This window comes from Rhinichthys klamathensis, unplaced genomic scaffold, assembly GCF_029890125.1.
Source record: "Rhinichthys klamathensis goyatoka isolate OS25496 unplaced genomic scaffold, OSU_Roscu_1.1 h1tg000440l_1, whole genome shotgun sequence".
Taxonomy (NCBI): Eukaryota; Metazoa; Chordata; class Actinopteri; order Cypriniformes; family Leuciscidae; genus Rhinichthys; species Rhinichthys klamathensis.
The window spans coordinates 734,199-758,961 of NW_026606936.1; the positions used below are offsets into that span (position 1 = coordinate 734,199).

Consider the following 24,763-nt stretch of genomic DNA (forward strand, 5'->3'; position numbering starts at 1 on the left):
TTCCACACCTGCAAAATACAAATTACAAAATACACTAAAGTAATTAAATACGTATTTAAAATACATTTAATTGAAATACTGCCCATGTCTGGCTGTTTTATTTTACATGTAGCGGGTCACCGGGCAGAAATGTTTTGGTGAGTTGGTGTCTTTCATGTTGCGACAGTCTTTGTTATTAGTTAGTTAGTTATGTCAGTGAGACATTAGGTGCCACAGGATGTAAGTGGTTTGCTGTTTATGTGTGAATTCAGTGCTATTTACAGGTTCCTTTTCTGGTAAAGAGAGTCTCATCTGCTCTTTGTTTTTCTAGAAGTCTAAACCACAAATGTTTCCAGTTGACGTTGTCATTGACCACTTTTGGTCGTGCATGTGCACATCTGTGTTATCAGGCTAATGTTATTAAGGTAAATGTTCTATATTATTACTTGCAAGGGCATAGGTTTGATTTTGAAATTGGTGCGGACATACCCAGAATCTGAGGATTCAGGAAATGAATAGGATAATGTAAGGGCACCTATTATTCCCCTTTTGACAAGATGTAATATAAAGTGCCTGATGTCCTGATTGTGTGAAGTTTTAGCTGAAAATACCCCACATATTTCTTTTTACAGCATGTTAAAATTGCCTTTTTGGGGCTGAGCAAAAACGCGCTGTTTTTGTTTGTATACCTTTAAATGCAAATGAGCTGGTGCTTTCAGAAGAGGGCGGAGCTTCAAGAGCTTGTGCTCCACCTCCGGTGTCAGGACGAGCTCATCTCACGTATGAAAATATCAGAACAGAAACTGTCAGTAGCGATGTTCAGTTCGACCTGAAGTTGGACAATAATGCCTGAGCCAGATATATATGCTGTATGGAGATAAAACAGGTATAGTTTTGTTTAATTACGGTTATAACTTATTTGTACTTGTATCCACTATCAGTAAGCCTGCTTAGCACACCCCGTCCGAATGATGGCCAAAAATGTACCGATGAGTTTTATGAAGTTTATTGTACTTAACACAAAAGACGAAGCGTCTGTTTTACTCCAGAAAATCACCGTAAGAGCTGAATAAAACACAGTACAAGAAGTGTGCATTAAATTCTTATCCATAAACTCTCTCTCTCCCTTGCATTATCAACACACACACCGAATAACACAAAAACACTCGTTACAACTAACAGTAAACAAATATATACAGATCTTTTCAGGGGGTGCTTATTAAATTGGTAAACTTTATATCTGTAAAACAACTCGGATGAACTGTAGTGAAGTGCATGCTCTCCCTTTCTTTACTGCCATGACCAGGCCTAGGCCTATTGCTCCGGAGACTGTAAGATGGATCGCAAACAGTTGGTACAGATCCATCCTCGAGTAACAACTTTTGAGCAAAGCCTGCTTTGTACTGGGAGTTGGGGATGAATAGGGAAAGGACAAAGTGGAAGGGAAAAAGGGATGGTAGTCAGGTTAATCTGGGCATCTGGTGTTGGTGGCCAGGAGACAGTGAGACGAGAGAGTGGGGGCATCATCTCATGATGTATCTCTGTATGTAAACAGAAGGCAAAGCTGTTTGCCTCAACTCTCTTCCAGCCAACATTAGTGTTGATAGTGTTTACTGTAGCTTTTGTAAGCCTGTTCACCGCCACTTAGGAAAATTAACCATGGTTTTGTGATCGATTACTGTTTACTGTATTACCATAGTTTTCCGACAAGTATCATGAGTAAATGGTGTATAACATCGTACCTAAAATGTATAAGAAAAAACAAAAGAAAACAAAACAAATACCACACTGAAACGTCCTGTGAAATCTGTGCTTGCAAAGTCTGTGCATGAAATCCGTTCTGGACGATCCTCTTGTTTGTTAACATTCTCAATAAGGCTTGAATTGGTATGAAATGGACGCCAGCCTTAATATTTGCACCTGAGCAGATAAAACTCATGCTTATGGTGAGGGGCGTGACATATCCCAAACACATGCTAAGCGGTGCCAATAACAACACACTGGGCCAGCTAACCAATCACAGCACATTTCATATTTCGGAAGAAGGGACTAATCGAAACCGGAACTAACGACGCGTTCGGGCCAGACCATGGGCCAAGACTGAGGAGAGAGGTGCTGTAATAATGTAAAATATGTGCAAAATAATGTGTTTTTTGAACAATCAAGCATCAAGCAAACCAAGCAATTAGAATAGGATAATCTTGTACCATATTGATATACATACAGGTCCTTCTCAAAAAATTAGCATATTGTGATAAAGTTCATTAATTTCCATAATGTAATGATAAAAATTAAACTTTCATATATTTTAGATTCATTGCACACCAACTGAAATATTTCAGGTCTTTTATTGTTTTAATACTGATGATTTTGGCATACAGCTCATGAAAACCCAAAATTCCTGTCTCAAAAAATTAGCATATCATGAAAAGGGTCTCTAAACGAGCTATTAACCTAATCATCTGAATCAACTAATTAACTCTAAACACCTGCAAAGGATTCCTGAGGCTTTTAAAAACTCCCAGCCTGTTTCATTACTCAAAACCGCAATCATGGGTAAGACTGCCGACCTGACTGCTGTCCAGAAGGCCATCATTGACACCCTCAAGCAAGAGGGTAAGACACAGAAAGAAATCTCTGAACAAATAGGCTGTTCCCAGAGTGCTGTATCAAGGCAACTCAGTGGGAAGTCTGTGGGAAGGAAAAAGTGTGGCAAAAAACGCTGCACAACGAGAAGAGGTGACCGGACCCTGAGGAAGATTGTGGAGAAGGACCGATTCCAGACCTTGGGGGACCTGCGGAAGCAGTGGACTGAGTCTGGAGTAGAAACATCCAGAGCCACCGTGCACAGGCGTGTGCAGGAAATGGGCTACAGGTGCCGCATTCCCCAAGTCAAGCCACTTTTGAACCAGAAACAGCGGCAGAAGCGCCTGACCTGGGCTACAGAGAAGCAGCACTGGACTGTTGCTCAGTTTTGCATGTCATTCGGAAATCAAGGTGCCAGAGTCTGGAGGAAGACTGGGGAGAAGGAAATGCCAAAATGCCTGAAGTCCAGTGTCAAGTACCCACAGTCAGTGATGGTCTGGGGTGCCATGTCAGCTGCTGGTGTTGGTCCACTGTGTTTTATCAAGGGCAGGGTCAATGCAGCTAGCTATCAGGAGATTTTGGAGCACTTCATGCTTCCATCTGCTGAAAAGCTTTATGGAGATGAAGATTTCATTTTTCAGCACGACCTGGCACCTGCTCACAGTGCCAAAACCACTGGTAAATGGTTTACTGACCATGGTATTACTGTGCTCAATTGGCCTGCCAATTCTCCTGACCTGAACCCCATAGAGAATCTGTGGGATATTGTGAAGAGAAAGTTGAGAGACGCAAGACCCAACACTCTGGATGAGCTTAAGGCCGCTATCGAAGCATCCTGGGCCTCCATAACACCTCAGCAGTGCCACAGGCTGATTGCCTCCATGCCACGCCGCATTGAAGCAGTCATTTCTGCAAAAGGATTCCCGACCAAGTATTGACTATTGAGTGCATAACTGAACATAATTATTTGAAGGTTGACTCTTTTTTTTTGTATTAAAAACACTTCTTTTATTGGTCGGATGAAATATGCTAATTTTTTGAGACAGGAATTTTGGGTTTTCATGAGCTGTATGCCAAAATCATCAGTATTAAAACAATAAAAGACCTGAAATATTTCAGTTGGTGTTCAATGAATCTAAAATATATGAAAGTTTAATTTTTATCATTACATTAGGGAAAATAATTAACTTTATCACAATATGCTAATTTTTTGAGAAGGACCTGTATAAAAAAAAAGAAACCCACTAATCATACAAAGAAACTACTGTTCAACTGAGTAGCTGACATGATTCCATCCTAATCATATTTCTCCTGCACACTTTTTTATTTATTCATTAATTTATTTAGCAATATTACAGTAGTATATTTTTTTTAAATACATTTGTATACAACAAAATATTTTGTTTAAAAAAAAGTTTTATTGTGGTCTCACAAATAAGAATAAAATAATAAAAAATAAAACTGAGAACTGCTGGTTTAACCTAGGAAATATTATTTATAAATAAACAAGAAATGTATATTGCCTCTTTTGTCATATATATGTAATATATATGTCATATGTGTATATATATAATTATATTAGTAATTCATGTGCCCCTTTAATCTTAAATTAAAATAACTTTCAGTACTTGCAGTAACATCTCTTGTCTTCTCTAATGAAGTGTTTACTGGCGTGACAACGGGCCAACCTGTCAGTCATATGACATCACAGCAATAGCAAACCACAACCATCCAATTCCTGATGGACAAAACCAAGTCCTGCCTTAGTTACATTTCCTACATTTTTCTTTTTCGAGAAGATATTTCACTTTGAAATTCGTCACAATAGGAAAGATGATCACAACTTCCATTTAATGCCAATTTTAATGGTTGTTATAAAAAGCATCACACACTTTTGTATATTGTGTAGTTGATTTATCATATATATTGACCTTCACATGTGTTACTGTTTCTGTTTTAGAATATAATGCGGCTGATTTCAGCTCAATGGACAGCTGTTAGTGTCAGTATAACCACAGTATACAAGCTGAGCTAACTTCCTTGCAAATGTGTGCACTCTAACAAACACACAAAACCACAGAAAGGCCAATGGAAACATTTGTGCCTGCATGGTGACCAGTGATCAAGTAAGAGGTGTGAAGTTTGAGTTTGATGACATGTCACAGCAGCAAATGTGAGGCGTATGCTGTAAGTGGTCTGAATATAAGAGTTGTGGTTTCCTGTTTTGACATGTTTACACGTTGCTTGTTTGAACCCACTACAATATGACAGAGAACATCACTTTGATAAAAAAAAAAAAAACTTGACCTATAGAAAGCACAATATTTCTCAAGTGAAGATGATTATCTGCATGTCTGAAACCAAATTATTTGATGCTAAACACATCTATGATACCTATCAGATAAACAAAAGTTGTATCCTCTCTTCATATCTGTTTGATGATTATTTTCTATTTTTTTTGTGAACCAATCAGAGCAATTCAGAGCAAAATAAGTCTATAGGGTAACTAATGTTTGGTTAATACTGCTCTTACTCCTTGTACATACACGATAACCGAATTTAATGACAACCCCCTGTGACGTGAGACATTTTAGAAAAGATTTTCCATTGACGTGAACCAATCAGACGAGAGCTGCCGTCTGTAAGACCCTCATAGTGTCAGTTATTCACAGTCACTCACAGAGATGGAGAGGCCAAGACATGCTTTCGTCGTGTTGATGTGTAAGAAAAAAGAGTTATGAGAAAGTTTTCAGCTGTTTTGAGAGTTTTTCAAATGTCAATATTACATTATGTGCATGCACAGTATTTTTGAATGGTAGTTTTTGATTTTGAATGGTAGTGCATTTCAAATTTAAGTGCTTTATTAAGTTATTTTGCACTTTTACAGGTGTTTTGTTGTTCATTCAGATAAGAGTCTATGGAGCAGAAGTGGAGATGAAAGTCAGACCAGGAGACAACATCACTCTCTACTCTGATCGCTCTGTAACTCTTGGTTTCCGCTTTGTATGGATAAGAAACTGCTCTCATGAAAACCAACCCTCTCTCGTAATAGATTTTATGAAATTGGATCTAGAGATATTTAAGCGTTTCAGCTTTGTCCACAACCGCTCCAGTAATTCTCATGATCTACATATTACTAACATCAGTGTCTCTGATCTGGGACTGTATTACTGTGCAGAAGTAGAGCGTAAGGTAAATAAAGATGAAAAAGGCATCATCTCCTCATCTGAAGTGTACTATTATGGAAACCGAACAACTCGTCTCTCTTTTGCAGGTAAGAAACATTTCTGCTATTCTTATTATGCTTGATTAATTCTGGTGAACTTTACCTTTCTCTGTGAAGAAGCAAGATGAACAGATCAGAAATATTTTTATCAGCATTATTAATATGTTTATGTTTATTTTATATAGAGGGAGTAACTTTGTGTTCTGGACTCTCAAACATCACCTCCACTCTTCCTCTATTAGACTGTGTTCTCTGCTGGACGCTGCTGTTCAGTATGTGTCCGGTGTGTGTTCTCCTCTCCTCACTCCTGTCCTCCATCTGTGTGTACTGCCTCTGTCGGGCTCAAACTGCAGGTATCTCGATCACTGTTCATTTCCTCGGACCTCGACACCTTTATTATGATTTTCCCAATATAAAAATGTCTTTGATCAGTGATCAAAGCTGTAAACAAATTATAAATGTGTAAAAATGTGGTTGATTGTTTTTATAGGTACCATAATGTGAGTTTTTTTTGACAAAGCATATGAAGCTGATTCTGATATGAAAGAAGAGTTTCACATATTTAATGTTGTTTATAATTAAAATGACAAATTAGAAAGAAAACGATTACAATTATATAGTAGCATTTATGTGTTTATATGCGACTGACATTTTTATGTATTTAAGATCACATACGTGCTTAAATTTACTAGGTTCAGACTTGCATTTTTTTCTCACTACTGGCATATTTTCACACGATCTTTAGGTTCTGAGAGTGCAGAGATTCTCACAGCGAATTTTATTAAGGTATCTATATTGTTTCAGTAATAAGTTTTAAGCTTTGCCATGTCAAAGTATAGACATATAGTTTAGATTGTTTCATGTGCATCTCCAATTCATTTCAGGGGGATCCAGAGAAACATCAGTGTGAGACGAGTAAAACTGGAAATATCTGCCTCCACACTGAAGTCTCTTATAGACTGCTGACATCTTCATATCCCTATGCCAAGATGTGATTCTGCCTGCTCACTTTAAACACTCTCAGCTGTTGCTATAGGGCCTGTAGCTGCTTTTGGCATTCTTTTTTTGTACATTCTTTTTGTAAATTAATTGCATTAATCACAATAAAGTTGCCACAATATCACCCTGTTTGGACTCAGTTGCACCTATTACCCTGTTGATATTTTTTAATACTGTTTGAACATTTATCTTCATGCCTTTATATGCAGCATAACTGTTACAAAAGTAGCCTATAGGTCAAGCATCATGGGCGTCAGTTTGGTTTGAAATGTGGGGGGGACAGAGACGCATTCGGAAGGGCATTTTCAAAAGTGCTGGGTACAATGACGCATTCATTCTTTTTTCTCTTTCGCGCAGGTCATGGTTTGAAAGACGATGTCCTGTAGCTTACTGATTTAAATAAATAAAAATGTATACAAAGATGTGATGATGTCTGACCAAAAATGTGATGGTACTTTGGGTTTAAATTTAATTGGTCGTAAAATGAAATCTAATATAATGTTGTTAGTATCGTGAATTTTTAGGTGAATAAATACATAGGTTCGTTGCGTATATATTGTAATGGTCCAGTGGCAGAATTTTTGCCAACCGTGTCGGAGGTTGAGGGTTCTAATCCGCACTCGTATAGTTTTTTTTTCCCTCATCAAAACCGATAATGTTTATCATCAAGAATCTTGATATACTTTATCACTGATAAACATTATCGGTTTTGATGAGGGAAAAAAAAACTATACGAGTGCGGATGGATTAGAACCCAGAGAAGCAGGGACACGTTTGTGTGCATTTTGAATTGTGATTTCTCTGGAACGAATAGAATCTCCGCAACGGATTGAAGCGCGCGTCCGAGTGAAGACAACACATTTCAGCGCTAGATCGCCTCTTATTTAACAAATGAATGAAACGAATGCTGCTAGTTAACTGGAGATGTTTTATTTGTATTGGTACATCCGTGACGCGAGATGTTTCAAAAGTGGTGGGGACAATATCGACCCTGGCAAAAAGTGGTGGGGACATGTCCCCCCCGTAAATGACGCCTATGTCAAGCATGCCTTCAATAAGCACATGGCACATTTTTTGTTCGACCAGTGTTATGATTTACACTCTAGCCTATTAATATCAAAGTAAAAAAAAAAAGGCTTCTAAACCCCTATTTGATTCAATGCTACTTTAACGGGTTTACATTTTATTTTCTTGATAATATTAACATTAATTATTTGCCATCTGTGTTAAGATTATACAGAACATGTAACAAAAAATAAAGAAAAGAAAAGCTTTATTATTTAGATGTTCCAAGCAGTTAGTCTAAAAGTAAACGCCTACAGTTTTGTGTCTGTTTTTATTAGTAGATCATATGAAAATGTATCTCAAAATACATTTCAGTGGTAAATTGTAAAATAAAGTTCAGTCAGTATAAAAAGCACAAGTTTTTCAAATGGTTAGACAGAATTGTCTAATATGCTTATGCTTATGTTATGAGAGTGTCTGTGAATGTGAATAAATCTTTAAAAAAAGAGAGGAAATTATGAACACTCAATGGCTCTATCTAGTGGCGAATAGCTCAAACTGTCTTGTCCTCCTTATAATAGCAGAGAATGACGTCAAAAACACTTACCCACAAACCATTTTATCAGGACCAAATCTTGATATGGGCACTTAAGTCAGGAAATGCTTTTATGAGAGATAGACTGTAATAAAATGAATCACATGTGTGCTCAAATTAGTTTTTCCCCTCATAATTGATTCATGTTATGCAATGCTCAATATTCAAGATGAGAACACTGAATTAAGACATTTATACTTGAATAGTCATTGATCTTCAGTGGCAGGGCAGAGACATCATTTGCTTGAGCAGATTGATACAGGAATATACTGTAGACGTCGCATGCAAGTCTTATAGACCTATTACAAAATACAACAGTGGCGTTTTGATGACACAGGGTGTAAGAAGTGGTTTTCGTGTGTGAATTCAGTGCTATTTAAGTTGTTGTGGAGAGTCAAAAGAAAAAGAGAGTCCGGCCTTCTGTTTGTTTTCAAAAGAGTTAGAAAATAAAATATTGGCAACACTTTACAGTAAGGTCTCATTTGTTAACATTAGTTAAAGCATTAACTAAAATTAACAATGAGCAAAACATTTTTATAGAATTTACATACCTTTAATGTTTATTTTTATTTTTAATTGTCATTTTTTTTTACATTCATATTAGTTCACAGTGCATTAAAGCATTATGTTAATTAGATATAACTTTTGATCATAAAAATGTTTTAGTAAATGTTGAGATTAACATTAAAGATTAGTAAATGCTGTAGAAGTATTGTTCATTGTTAGTTCATGTTAATTAATGTAATTAACTACTGTTAACAAATGAAACCTTATTGTAAAGTGTTGCCAAAATATTCTTAGAAGAACTTTCTCCTTTGGCATTTGGCCTTTTTCCCTTTCCCAAATCTGGAACCTTTACTTGTATGACTATATTAATGGAAGTGTCATGATTCTGCCCTCTTGTCGTTGATTTTCTCTGGTCATGAGGCAGGATCAGAACAAAATCATGTTTTGTGTGCAAGCGCATGGCCAGCTGTTTGGGCCATGTGCTTGTGTCAGTGGCGCCTCCAGAAATTTTTCATAGGGGTGGCCAGATGGGGTCACTTAAAATCTTGGGGTTGCACACCAAAACTATAAACCATAATTTCAGAATTTTATTCTACTGTTGTAGTAAACCGGCCTGTAGAAAGCTATCAGAAAGACTTAAGGAAACTCCTACTGATATACTTTGGTTTATTGTGTTATATTTAATGTTAGCTTACTAATGATATTAGTAGGGCCCTACTAATATATATTATATATAATGATATATATATTATATATATATATATATATACACTCACCGGCCACTTTATTAGGTACACCTGTCCAACTGCTCGTTAACACTTAATTTCTAAGCAGCCGATCACATGGCGGCAACTCAGTGCATTTAGGCATGTAGACATGGTCAAGACAATCTCCTGCAGTTCAAACCGAGCATCAGTATGGGGAAGAAAGGTGATTTGAGTGACTTTGAACGTGGCATGATTGTTGGTGCCAGAAGGGCTGGTCTGAGTATTTCAGAAACTGCTAATCTACTGGGATTTTCACGCACAACCATCTCTAGGGTTTACAGAGAATGGTCCGAAAAAGAAAAAACATCCAGTGAGCGGCAGTTCTGTGGGCGGAAATGCCTTGTTGATGCCAGAGGTCAGAGGAGAATGGCCAGACTGGTTCGAGCTGATAGAAGGGCAACAGTGACTGAAATAACCACTCGTTACAACCGAGGTATGCAGCAAAGCATTTGTGAAGCCACAACACGCACAACCTTGAGGCGGATGGGCTACAACAGCAGAAGACTCCACCGGGTACCACTCATCTCCACTACAAATAGGAAAAAGAGGCTACAATTTGCAAGAGCTCACCAAAATTGAACAGTTGAAGACTGGAAAAATGTTGCCTGGTCTGATGAGTCTCGATTTCTGTTGAGACATTCAGATGTTAGAGTCAGAATTTGGCGCAAACAGAATGAGAACATGGAACCATCATGCCTTGTTACCACTGTGCAGGCTGGTGGTGGTGGTGTAATGGTGTGGGGGATGTTTTCCTGGCACACTTTAGGCCCCTTAGTGCCAATTGGGCATCGTTTAAATGCCACGGCCTACCTGAGCATTGTTTCTGACCATGTCCATCCCTTTATGGCCACCATGTACCCATCCTCTGATGGCTACTTCCACCATGTCACAAAGCTCTAATCATTTCAAATTGGTTTCTTGAACATGACAATGAGTTCACTGTACTAAAATGGCCTCCACAGTCACCAGATCTCAACCCAATAGAGCATCTTTGGGATGTGGTGGAACGGGAGATTCGCATCATGGATGTGCAGCCGACAAATCTGCGGCAACTGTGTGATGCCATCATGTCAATATGGACCAAACTCCCTGAGGAATGCTTCCAGCACCTTGTTGAATCTATGCCACGAAGAATTGAGGCAGTTCTGAAGGCAAAAGGGGGTCCAACCCGTTACTAGCATGGGGTACCTAATAAAGTGGCCGGTGAGTGTATATATATAAGGGCCCTCGCCCCATGGCAAATTTCCAGATACTTACATAATTGTGATGAATTTAATCCTTTTTAAGTTATTATTTTGCAGTGTAAGATTACAGTTAACACCTTTAAATATTACATAAATGTACTATGAATTTTTAATAAACTTAATGAGTGTATAAATCAGCAGCAAAAAGTCATTCTTGAAAAAATCTGCACAGTAATTTTATAAAATCTAAATATGTTAATAAAAACAAATTACTATTAGTTCTCTTATAAAATTCAATCAGGCAATCATACATTTCACAATTTTATAATTATATAATGCCAAGAATTCAGAAGTGCATATATAACCTACACTACAAAGAAATAATATACAATTAAATTATGCTTATTTTAAATGTATTGAGCAGGCTAGGTATAACAAAATATATTGGCTTTTAATAATATTTCAGTGCTCAAACACTGATAACATGAAAAACAGAGCGCACAGCGTGTATGCGCATCGCGGGTGCAGAATGATGTGCTCAAAGCAACATGGTGACTCTGTGTGCAGCAGCGCTGCGCTGCATAAGTGCGCATTTATAAGTTCACGTCACAAAGCGAAGAAATGTCGAGCGCACAAATCCTAGTGCGATTTGTTCCTTTGTTTCAGTTTTATATTCCAGTTATTGTGCGTTTGATGTCGATTCATAGTCCCTGTGATGTGTGTGTGATGATCTAGCAAGCACACGGTAGTGAGTCGTTTAAAAACAACAATAAACTCCAACAAAATAAAGTAATTTTATGCAAATCTACAGCCTTTTATCTACAGATCATGCATTATAATGTGAATATATCATATTGGAGAGAGTTTTACCGTGCATCCAAGAGGCGCGCGCGCTGTTTGAGTATGAATGGAAAAGTGATTGACAGCCGCAGAGAAGGGAAAAGGAGTTTCCATATACTTTAATGATGTAAATAGACTTCTGTCCCTCACATTAAGCTATGGAATGACTTCAGATGACTTTGTCACCCAAACTGACGTAAAAAAAAGCGGGAGGCGCGCTGTTTGTATCCCTGCTTGTCAAAACGTGGCAAAGACACATCAAAAAGCTGCTGTCACAGAATACTGTAACCATTTGGCACTTAAAAAGCACGTCACGACACATCATGCCCGTCTTCTTTTACTAAAGAATATTTTTGACTTATTTATGAAATGCATAACTGATGCTACTAAATTTTATTCTGGCCATTGGGGTGGCCAGTGGGGTGGCCAGGAGTCGGCCAGGGGTGGCCGTGGCCACCCCTGGCCACCCCCTGGTAGCGCCATTGGCTTGTGTTGTCTCGTTTCGTTACCCCGCCCCCTTGTTATCCTCGTCTCTCATTATTGTCTAGTCAGTTTCACCTGTCCTTGTCATTAGTGTTCCCTTTATAATCCCCTTGTGTTTGCTGTCCTGTGTCGGTTCATTGTTTGACGTTGAGTGAGTTTAGCTGTAAGTAGTTTATTGAGAAGTCTGTTATTCGAGAAGTGTCTGTACCTGTCTTAGTTTCAAGTCTTAGTCTGGTGTGTTTTACCCTGTCTTGTTTTGCTCCCTCGTGGGTTTTGTTTTCTGTTTTTGTCCTTAATAAATCCCTTGGAAGTCATCTGCTGTCAGCGCCTGGGTTCTCCTTCCATCCACACAACAGGAAGTTGTGTTCCAACTTAGTATGTGTTCATGGTTAAAGAAAAAGAAAAAGAAAAGTGGATTGCATTTTTTCTCTCTCTCTTTTTTTTTTTTAGATAATACAGCTTCAATTTCATCTTATTCAATGTAATAAAGACAAATATTCATTTTACAGTGTAAAATAATTGTGATTGTAATGAACAGCATTTATAGCCTGTATAGCCTATTGTGGAATAGCCTGTGATTAGTCATTGTTAATTATAGTAGAATAATTATATGTGATAAAACATGTAGCACTGACACTATATTAGTAATATATTATTGTTACATTTTAAACAGAGACTGGCGTTTTTTTCAGCTTACCTCAGAATTGTATTCACCTCAGAAATAATTACTACATACTTTATTATTACAACTACATTACTAAATATTATTTTCATTCATATTATGTAATATATAAATATTTAATTATCTATGCTAATATATGTAAATTTGCTAACGCATGTGCTAGCGCATGTGAAAAGGAAACAAACCTCAAATGTTTCCATTTGCGCATGCAACAAATTGAACATCATAAAAGTGTTTGTTGTCAACCTAGGGAACATGCATGCTCGAGGTATATGAAGGTAAGGGTACAAACTGTGGTTTGACAAAAACAGAAAGAAGCATATGGAAAAGGTTAACTGCAAGGTGCTGTCACGAGTAGAGCTGTGTGGTGAAAAGATCATCCTTAATATTAGGTCAGAAAACAAGATGAGTAACACAAACGTATACTCTTATTACTGAGCCAAATAACCAGGTTCGGTTCCCTAAAAAGAACAGGTGTGTTGCCGAATTCTGAATAATTTGGCAGGGAGTCGAAATTCGGCACAACACATGATTCCCATCATGAGGAAACAGCCTATCGGTCACGTGGGTTCAATGAACGCTACGTCAGAATTGATTGCGCAAATCCGTTTCCATCTCATTATTCGCATTAGGCTAACTCTTTTTTTCGCACAAGTCAAAAACCACTCAAGCGAGCGAAAAAAATCTTTTTGCGAATTAATGAATTTATATTTGAAATTTGGCGTTTCCATCTCTCGTTTCTGATGCGATACTTCAAAAAGCGCATAAAAACATGGTGATGGAAACAGCTTGTGATCTTCAGTATCTCTCTCGTATTCTCCAGCGTCTCCTTTGATCCCTCTCCATATATACCTTCTCCACGTACCTCTCCCCACTCCTGGAATCCACTGATCTCGATTCAGGGAAGTGTGTGCTCAGCTCTCTGTCTATCCACTCCTGTGCTTCCTCAACCTGGTAAAAGAGAAATAGCTCTATTTTTCATCTGCCATTACATGCTAACTTCTCTATACCTGCATCACTTACCTGTTTATACTCGTTATCCACCTGTAAAATAAATACCTGCCCGATTCATTAAATCCTCAACCAGGAAATCAGAAAATTATTCAGATACTGAATAAATTAGACAAACCATGGACAATGGACAATTTTAATTCCAGTTTGGGTTACTGGTTTAAGACAGATAAGGAAATGTATGTCAGACATTGTTCAGTTAATTAGAAATGTGCATTATCTTGAAATTTCATACACTGACCTTACAGTTATGTAAAATAGTAAATGTAATTAGAAATGAATTGTTTGTGTGGAGGACCAGAAGTAATTCAGCACATTGGACAGCTCCTAGTGCTGAACCAACTGAACCACATCTGCAGAAGAATTTCCGAATGATGCAGATGATTTTCTCCTTCCTGAATATTAAGGAAGTATTAAGAAAGGCCACATCTGCCTTAGTACCTTGCAGACATAATTAAATTATTTTTTAGCTTGCATTTGACTGATCTCATGAAATGGCGTATGTATGACACGCCAATTCGTATTTCCATTTTTGGCGTGCTATTAACACGCATAATCGCTTTTCAGCGTGTTTATCAACGCCTTTGACTTAACGTTATATTACTGTATTATGTATATATAAATATATGACCTACCCCAACCCCGTCCCTAAACCTACCCGTCACTGGGGTTAATACCATTTATGAGTCTTCTCCTACCATCCTAGGAAAAGAAATATCGCTCCACAGATGTAGATATAGATTTTGCTTCGTTTCGCTCGGACATTTAACGGCGTACACATACACGCGGAATCACTCGGACATTTAATGGCGTAGACATACACGCAAAAGATTTCGGCGTGGACATACACGCGGATAGCTCAAAATGCGTATAGATAGCACGCCACTTGAATTGAAAGTGGCGTGTATGTTTACGCAAAGTCATGATGTCATGTTGCATTTGGCAACTGTGTCTGACCATATTAAATCACACTGTCCTCAATGACTGCCATAGAGCACCACACACTTCGTCTGACTAAAACAAAGTTTATTGCATGTAAATGAGACAGAGAGTTAAACAGAGAGAGTAACTTGGCAGACAGACTGTAGACTTCTTTGAGGTGAGATATCATCCAGATAATACATTTTACACTGAGTTTGTTTGGGTATTGTTAAATAATCACTGAAAAAAAAAAAGAATAGCTGAAAACTGTAACCCATATCTGGCTATCCATATCAGTCGTTCTTAAAATAGTTGGGCTGACTACTTAAAATGAATCAAAATGTGAAGCATTTACATTCAAAGACTACTGGGCTTATTTGTTATACAGGTGTTCTTAAATTGTATATTCCAATTGTTATAACATTTTGTCAGTTTTGGGCGAAATATAACACTGGGTTTTAAATAATAATTTTCAGTTGAATACACACTTCATTAGAAGGCTATTAAGATTAAGAAAACATGGAAAACATTCCCTAGTGCATGTTAGTGCAAATTTGTGCAAGATGGCCCAGGGAAACACATGCACTTTAACCAACAACAACAACAAAAAAAAACCTAACAAAGGCAAATGGAAACATTTGTGTTTTGTGACCAGTGATTTACTGAGAGATTAGATCTGAGAGTTTGATGACGTGTAAAAGCAACAATTGTGAGGAGGCTGTAAGTGGTCTAAATGAAGCTTGTGAGTTTCCTGTTTTGATATGTTTAGATGTTGTTGCATTAGTCCTCCAGTTCAAAGGACTTTTATCACAATCATGAATTTACTGACTGCATGTGAACTCTTGTGTTTAATACATTTCTGATGCTAATCGTATCTTAGTTACATTATCACTAAATACTGAAGCCTCTCTGCATATCTGTTCGATGATAAAAAGGTTTAAGATTCGTCTGATTGCAAAGCCAAATTAGAGCAATAAAAGGTTGTAATGTAATCGATGGTTGGTTAAAATTGCTTTCACTCTTTGTACGTAACCCAATTTAATGCCAACCCCTCATGACGTAAGGCTTTTTTAAAAGCTAAAACTTTCCATTGACGTGAACGAGTTAGAGGAGAGCTGATGTCTGTAAGACGAGACCCTCACCAGAGTCAGTTATTCATAGACACTCACTGAGATGGAGATGTTAAGACTCATCGCGCTCATGTGTAAGAAATATTATTAACTTCTTAAGCTGTTTTTGAGAGTTTTTGAATGAAAATGTCAATATCACTGTGAACATGTTTGTATGATAGTATAATTTGAAGTGCTTTATATAGTTATTTTGTGCTTTTACAGAATCTATGGAGCAGAAGTGGAGATGAAAGTCAGACCAGGAGACAACATCACTCTCTACTGTGATCGCTCTGTAACTCTTGGTTTCCGCTTTGTATGGATAAGAAACTGCCCTCATAAAAATCAACCATCTCTCGTAATAGATTACAGAGATGAGATATTTAAGCGTTTCAGCTTTGTCCACAACCGCTCCAGTAATTCTCATGATCTACATATTACTAACATCCGTGTCTCTGATCTGGGACTGTATTACTGTGTAGAAGTAGAGCGTAAGATATATAAAGACGAAAAAGGCATCATCTCCTCATCTGATGTGTACTATTATGGAAACCGAACAACTCGTCTCTCTTTTGCTGGTAAGAAACATTTCTGCTAGTGGAAATACAATTGAGGTATGAACAACGCAAACATGCCCTTTAATTATAGACATTTATATATAATATATGGAAGATGAAAACTTAATTTCTTTCATTCCAGGGTGAGGAGGAAGAGGTGTGTTACGCATCTTTAGACGTGATAACCAGGAGACAAAACCGGCACAAGAAAACAAGAGTGCCGAGTTCTGACTTCAGGACATATGCTCAGGTCAGAGAAGGAATAGATTAGAAAGTTGCAGGTGCCATGACCAGTGAAACATCATGTTCATGGTATGTCTGTTGGTTGATTAAATCGTAGATAAAATATTTAGCAAAAATTAAAATGCTTCTGTATTTGAAGTAAAGAATTATCAAATAAAAAACGTTTTTTTTTTGTTGTAAAAGTACTTCAGTATGTTTATACAGTATTTGTGGAGACAGTAATGACCTGCATTACAGGATGTAGAAGTGGGTTTCCTGTATGAAGTGGTGTTTAGTTTAAGGTGTGTATATTTCTCTTAAATGGATGACCACAACATTTATCCGACTAATTTTTACAATAAGCATCATCAAATTACCCTGAAACACACTCCATGCTGAATGAGAGATCAGTATTCTGGGCCTGCTGAGCAGGATAGTGTGTTTGGATAACAGCTGGTGACAAGCAAACAGGCGACATGTAAAGTGGGTTGTAAAACATAATCCAAGTGTTAATCTAAAACTTTTAGTGTGTCTTACAATTGCAAAGTAAAATAGAATTCCTACATACATGCCCACTTTAGTTGCTCCTCTGAAGAAAGATACATTTCTTGTTTATCTTTTTTTGTTTTCCTTCAGACTGGTGCATGTTAAGTCTGTCTTTTACTAATTGTACATTTAATTCTTTATTACATTTAAAATTAAATTGAAAGAAGTTATTTGAAGCGTTTCTTTTGAACCGCCCGAGTTGTTCTTCAAAGGTGCTTTAATGCCCTGTTCTTTTTTTCTCAAGGAAGGGTCTTGCCCTTCTTCTTGCCCTTATCATTTAAAAAGATAATTATCTTAACCACAAATGTTTCCATTTAGTTTAGTGCTTGTGTGCATATGAGACAGAAGTATGAAGACAGAGGTTGGTTTGTGAGTGTAAATGTTCATGTGGTGAGTTTGTGGTGAAATTGGTTTGTTTGCATGCAGTGTCTGCAAAAGCTTGATTTACAGCAGCAGTCTTTCTTTAGACTCTCTGATGGATGAGAAAGTTTCACATTTACTGCATCTACATCTCGAAGCACAGACAGCACTTTCAGCCTTGAGATTAAGGCTCTGAGATGGACTTCACACATTCCAACCCCGAGATGAGAGAAAAACATTAACACTTTTATACCCACATTTAAGTCACTGAACTCCAGTGGACTATCTTACACAATTAATGGATTAAATGCACTTGGTGAAGTGAAAAAGGACCAAATTTGAGGTTAACTAAGTAGATAATCTGTTGATGAAGCCAAAGGACAGCTCTTCGTACATTTACATCTACATACTGTACATTTTTGTTACTGTATATAATGGATGTGATTTAAAGTATGTGTCTTGTCTTGTCTTATCCATGATCTGTTTATGTCTGAAAGAGACTCAATTTAGTTGTTAGAGCAGTCAGTGTGAGATGGCCTGAGGGGGCAGTGTGTATTTGTTAAATCAGCAACATTTTGGGCCCTATCATACACCCGACGCAGTTATTATTTTCACATCCTGCACCACGTTGTTTAAAGGTAGGGTATGGGATTTGCAAAACAGCCGGCAGATTTTGAAAATACACAACTCAAAAGGTCCTACATGCTTTCCTCCAACGCTGGCTCTGACTCCACCCATTCGAAGAACATGGACGCGCAATCATGCATCTGCAAAACTCAGATGCGCGAGATTGCACTTACTCTCTCTCTCTCTCTGTGCCGGGGCGACTTGCACTTACTGTGACTGGGTCACGAGCTTTGAGTATGCGCATGAAGGGGACACGCGCGTGAGGGGGGTATGGTACGACCATTTGATTGAGTTGAGTTTTTCGAGTCCTGCCCGTTCCACAGATGATTAAATTGCTTAATTTTCATTTCAGTGCTTCTAACTCAGTGGCTGTAAGTGGGTTAGGAATAGGATTTCAAGTGATTTTGAAAAAATGGTCAAAAAAGAAAATCACACCCCACCTTTACATAGCAAATGCATTTGCGCCCATTTGTGCACCCATGGGCGTGCTGTTCTGAAAATGAGGTGTTGGCGTGTTACTATTTTGAGGCAACTGAAATAGACTGCAGTCAATGGCGCAGTATTTTTTTGTTATTTAAAGAGCGCGTTAGTAATGTGGCCTATAGGCAGGTCCACAACGCGCATACACTTTGTCCCGTAGATGGTCTGCTCGTGTGCTTTAAACTTGTGCACGAGCAGATCCGTTTTCTCACTAGAGAAGCGTTCAGTTTTTCCACTTGCTTTTTTTGCAAGTTATGCCCAAAACACACCCATTACTCATTAAGAGAAGAGGGACAACCCTTTTAGACGTCCAGCATCCCGTCGCTAAACTAGCAAAAGTGGATTCGGACACGCCCTAAGTGCACTTGCGCCATGCGCTTTAGACCATGCGTTTAGATCGTTAAAATAGGGCGCTTTATTTTGAAGGTCCCTTTTGAACATTCTGCTGACTTTAACTCTGCAACTACATGTCAACTAACTCTCATTAGAGTATTAGTAGACTGTCTGCTTAATATCTGCTAACACTTTATTGTGATGCTCCCTAACAGACATTTTACTACTGACTATAGTAACTCTGCAACTACATGTCAACTTATTCTGACCCTAACCCTACCAATACTCTACTAGCACTCTAATGTGAGATAGTAGACATGTTGGTGCAACATTATGTTGATGTGCAACATTATGACATAATGTGTTAAAGGGACCATCAAAATAAAGTGAAACTGTAAAATCTTTTAAAAAGGCCAAAATATTATTATTGTTCTTATTAAAATCTGTCTAATTCTTGTTTTCTCATATTTATTGGCTTTATTTTTGTGCAGCACTTTTGAACTGCACATCTTTGAAGGTATGTGAAGACAAATACATAATAATAATAAAATGTGCCATGCCAATCCATCTTGTGATTTAATTAATTCAGTGTCTTTAGTTGTTTTGTAAGTGACCTTGGCTTCGCTGTTTAAAGGTTCACTATTTAACTTAGCAGTTAAAAAATAAACTGTATGCATCTTGCAGAAGAATATTGTTCTGGTTGTGCTTTGGCTTTATGTCTCTGTGCGGATGAATATGCATTTGTACTTACAAATTTAAGTCCATTGCTGATTCCAGATTGCATGACAAATTTTAGTTGGTAACTTATAATCCATTTACATTACACATTTTAAATTATAATATCTGACTGTTTTGAATTACTTTTGACCCAACTTGTTTATCACAATAATTTGAATAGGATACTCTTGTACCAAATTGATATAAAAATACAAAGAGAAAGAAACCCACTAATCATACTGTCACGAACACGAGACACGAAGGTTGAGGATCCAAAAGCAGTATTTATTGAACGGGGTAATCCAAAGTACAGGCAAGGTCAAACATAGGCAGGCAGTCCATAGAAACAAACACAACAAGGCAAGGAACACGGGCAAAAGAGTAATCCACGGAACAGGCAAGAAATCCAAAACCAAGAGACATGAAACCAGGGAGAATGCTCGGAATTGCAGTGTAACACTAAACAAGACTTTGCAGATAATGAATAATAATAATAATTTGTTACATTTATATAGCGCTTTTTCTGGGGCCTCAAAGTGCTTAACATATGGAAGGGGGGAATCTCCTCAACCACCACCAATGTGGAACATCCACCAGGATGATGCGACGGCAGCCATAGTGCGCCAGAACTCCCACCACACACGCGCTTACTGGTGGAGATCAGACAGAGTGATGAAGCTAATTAGTATATAGGGATGATTAGGAGGCCATGATGGACAGAGGGCAAGGGGCAAATTTGGATTTTTTATGACCACAGAGAGTCAGGACCTCAGTTTAACGTCTCATCCGAAGGACGGTGCTCTTTGACAGTATAGTGTCCCCATCCCTACTGGGGCGTTAGGACCCACACAGGCCACAGGGTGAGCGCTCCCTGCTGGCCTCACTAACACCTCTTCCAGCAGCAACCTGGTTTTCTCAAGAGGTCTCCCATTCAGGTTCTAACCAGGCTCAGCCCTGCTTAGCTTCAGAGGGCAACCAGTCTTGAACTACAGGGTGATATGGCTGCTGACAATGAGAAAACCAGGCTTATATGGGGTGAGCTAAACAAGATAATGAGACAAAGTTGAATGTGATAATGGTTGAAGAGTCCGGGCAGTGAGTTATGGGAGATATAGTTTGTGAGGGAATGACAATAGTCTGATGTGGAGTGCCCTCTGGTGGCTCTTAAGGGCAATCCAGCTGGTGACCTTTACACATATAAACTACTGTTCAACTAGTTTTTGAGTATACATGGATTTCTCGGCGACGTCATCACTGCTTGCGCACGCAACCGAGGCAAAAGACCCGCGGGCTTCCTACCGGAGTAAAGGGTTTGGGCTAATAGCATAGTGGTGGTGTTGTCGCTAGTCAAAAATCCGGTGCAGCATCAAAGTAGTTGACGAGCTGCACATGACCACTGTAGCGACACTGACGGGTATCCGGCCAAAGGTTCGGAATTAGCAAATCCTGGTCAGTGGATTAAAATTACTGGAAGCTAATTTAATCAACCACAATCAACTCTACCCTTCTTTTTGGCTGTGACACAAAGAAGTGTTGTTCGGACTTGATTGAGTCACTGACTACAATTCGCACACACGGCAGTTCTCTCTAATGATTAAGTCAAAGAAGACTTTGTTTACCACCAAAATACATTTGACCAAGAGACCCGCTTTGGCGAGATCACGCGGAGAGCGCCCCGAGGGTTTCCTACGAAGATGACAAGACGAGCATTGTCAATTTAAATCCGCACACACAGGATTCCCCGGAGAAAACGCTGACTGAACAATCACATCCACGCATACCCGCACACAAACGACCTTCCTGTATGCATGCATATCTAATTAGTTTTGTCTTATTCTATAGATGTAATTTGAACTGTTCTGTAACTTCGAACCTTAAGTTTATTTCTAAAGAAAGATTCTATAACTCTCCCTCTTGCAAGGTCATAAAACTTTATGACTCCCAAAAGGAATTCCAAGGGAAAATCACGGCTCCCACTTGAATTCTGATGAAGAAAGAGGAATAGACTCTGCAATCTTATATTGTCTATAAGTATAACCACTTAAGAAATGCATAAACATGAATTTGATATTTCCTAGGTCATGGTAGCAGGTATTATGGCTTTATAGTCGTGTGAAGAAACTTTAAAATGCTTGTAATTCTGCATATGAATGTAACTATGTTCTTCTACTTTTACCTGCCATGTCTGGTAGCTGTTTGACCGTCTTGTTTTGACTGAACCAGTCATACATAGGATATTACTGTAAAATCTATTGTCCGGTTTGTACAATCTTTCTGGGTAGGAATGACAAAATGTTATACCATCATAAATGATCCTGACAAGACAAAGAGGAATCTTCCGCGGGCACTTTTCTCCCAGCTGATTGGTGCCTTCATGCCAGAAGGGGCGTGAACCTAAGTGTCCTTAAAGAGACGCGCCGAGCTTCCCTTCTCCCCTCCTTCTGAAATGCTTCTGAAAGCTTCCTGAAAACTCTCTGCCTAAACTCCCTGGCTCTTCCTGCTCTTCGTGGCTTCATCATGTGACTCCTCGTGCGTCTGGACATCGCCTTAGTGTGATGATCCATCGTTTCTCTTTTTGTTTTCTTCAAGTTTATTTTATCTTTTTCGAAGGCTCCTCTGTTCATGTCTTCTCGCGAAGAAAATGAACACAGCCAGACTGGCAAGCTTCACCTACAAGGACATTCAAACACGCCGCGCTCGCTGGACGAACCCGAACGCTCGGCATCCACATGACAGAGATACACACACACGCCTTTTCCAGATCAGCCCCACCAAAGAGCTTTACCTGTGCAAGTATCCGTTTTACTATGCTTATTTAAGATCTGTTGATTCTTGGTGTCTAAAAAGGTTCTGTGTCTGTGATGAATTTTGCCAAACCAGAAGATCTCTCATCTTCTTTCTCTCTCTCTCTCCTGTTTGTTATTCGTCTGTCTCGTTAGTCTTACTGTTTAACTGTACATACATGTATCCTGTGTTCAAATGTAGAATTCTGTATCCGTAGTTTCAATTATTAAAACCATATTCTTGATTGATCCTGAAGTGCTCATTTACAAGTCAATGAAGTGAATATCTCATAGCTACAATGCTTTACAAGTTGTTACTATATCAGTAACGTAAATTTTATAAACACGAGAAAATTAATGTTCACGGCCGGAACATTGAGATTTCTTGGAGTTTATAAAAAGGGATAACGTTGTTGAATTAATTGATGGGTTAATCTTACAGCCGTTTGCTGGACAAACCGATTGTTTGATAGCCAATTGATTCCCTTAAAGTTATCTCATATAATCGATCTGTAATGAGACCATTGATATATGAATGAGGAATTATAATTCGTTATGATTGATCATTCTTATATACAATCGATCTATTTTCAATTTCGATAATTTAACTGTAATATGCAATATATTAATCATATTCATGATTAATTATTAAAATTCCCTATGCATAATTTGAGCTAATTAAGGCACATCTCAATGTGGCTACACCACATAGCACGTAGTTGTATGCATCAAGGGATTTGTACAGCGTGCAGTGGAGGGATATATTCAAAACATAAAAATACGCAATGAAGGAGACACACGACTACTATCGAGGCTAATGCTTATACCGGTCTCAAGCGAAATCTGAGAAACCCCATGACCTGTAACTTAACTTACCTCAAATGCAACCAGCACACCATTGAAGAAGATTTTATAAGCTGGTTCAGTGGCTAATTGTTTGGAGTTAGAAATATATAACTCGCGAGTCGCGCTGCATATTTTGTAATTTTGCCTCAGATACAGGATTGTTCGCTTTAACAAGCAGGTTGTTCATTACCACAGCAACCGCTTGCGTGTCATGCTGAATGCCATTTTCGTGTTTAAAAAGTAACTATACATAAGAGACGGAAATATGCAGATAACCATAACGTTATATTATTAAAGGTTATTTCTATTCGTTACGATATTGATATATGAATGAACTGATGTTGTCAAGTAAGCTTCATGCTTTCCCCCTTGTGAACGTGCACTCCTCTAAACTGTAACGTTAGTCTACGGGTGCTTCACTGCTGCTCATTTTCCCCTGAGAATATCATGTTAACAACAACCCTTTAGAAAACGTAATTCCTTTGTGGATCCTCTTGATCTGGTTTCTCCATGTTTCTTTGACTAATCTCAGTGTCTCAGTCTCACGCACACTGGACGCGAGTTAACCATGTGTTCGACACATTTAACTGGGAGTGGGGCCGTCCACACTGTTTTATCCATTGTAGGCACCGCTCACGTTGTGTTTTCGGCTTTGGAAACGGAAAGAACACAACTCCAGACAATCGGGGTACCTATGTCCGATTTACAAACGCCGTGGGCGCACCGCTTCACCATCTTGCTTGGAGTCAATGTTTGACTAGTCTCAGCCTCAGACGTCACGCCCACGGAACGTTGGCTATACGTCTGATGCATATGGTACACTTAACTGGAAACACTTCAGGAATGTCGAAGTCGTCATCTGATTCGTTGAATTTTATCGGATTTCCGGGGGGCGCGAGTGTCGCGGTTATTTTCGGTCCGCCGTGAAACAAAGCGCAGACATGTGATTGTGGAAGAAAAACTGTTGTTTACATTTGTGACAATGAGCATTTATCAAGATCAGCTAAACGTAGAATTCTCAAAAGTCTGCGAGGTTCACGGCATAGACTCTTTAAGAGATGTCCAGGAGTTTTGTTTGAGCCACTTAGTGGAGACAAAATGAGATATTTTAGCCTGTTTGCCGACGGGATTTGGGAAGAGTATTATATTCCAAGCCTGGCCGACCCTTTGTCAGCATTTAGAAGGATTCCCAGCAGATCCAATTTTACTAGTTGTGTGTCCCCTCCTATCTATTATGGAAGATCAAGTGAAGTACTTAACTGCGAAGGGGATATCAGCCGCGTTTGCGGGCAAACATGAAACAACAGACGCTGACATCGCAGCTGGCCGATTCAGTATTGTGTTCGGTTCTCCAGAATTGCTTGTGGGTGTTAAAAAGGTGCACGCCGGTCTGTTGTT

At 38.5% G+C, this 24,763-nt stretch overlaps 1 protein-coding gene across 3 annotated transcripts in view; it reads left to right on the forward strand.

Annotated features, from left to right (window-relative positions):
* The first annotated feature begins 206 nt into the window (after positions 1 to 206).
* The window catches only part of LOC130071403 (uncharacterized), a 29,812-nt gene continuing 5,255 nt past the window's right edge, over positions 207 to 24,763 (forward strand). The window contains exons 1-4 of one of the 3 annotated variants that reach the window (XM_056236202.1): positions 4,872 to 5,286; positions 5,453 to 5,839; positions 5,977 to 6,144; positions 6,537 to 6,894. In XM_056236202.1, the coding sequence (XP_056092177.1) occupies positions 5,250 to 5,286; positions 5,453 to 5,839; positions 5,977 to 6,144; positions 6,537 to 6,598 (654 nt within the window). In that variant the 5' untranslated portion in view covers positions 4,872 to 5,249 and the 3' untranslated portion in view covers positions 6,599 to 6,894. Of the gene's footprint in view, positions 405 to 4,867; positions 5,287 to 5,452; positions 5,840 to 5,976; positions 6,145 to 6,536; positions 6,895 to 24,763 lie in introns of those variants that run through there. The other 2 variants (XM_056236201.1, XM_056236200.1) reach the window with 2 other exon arrangements.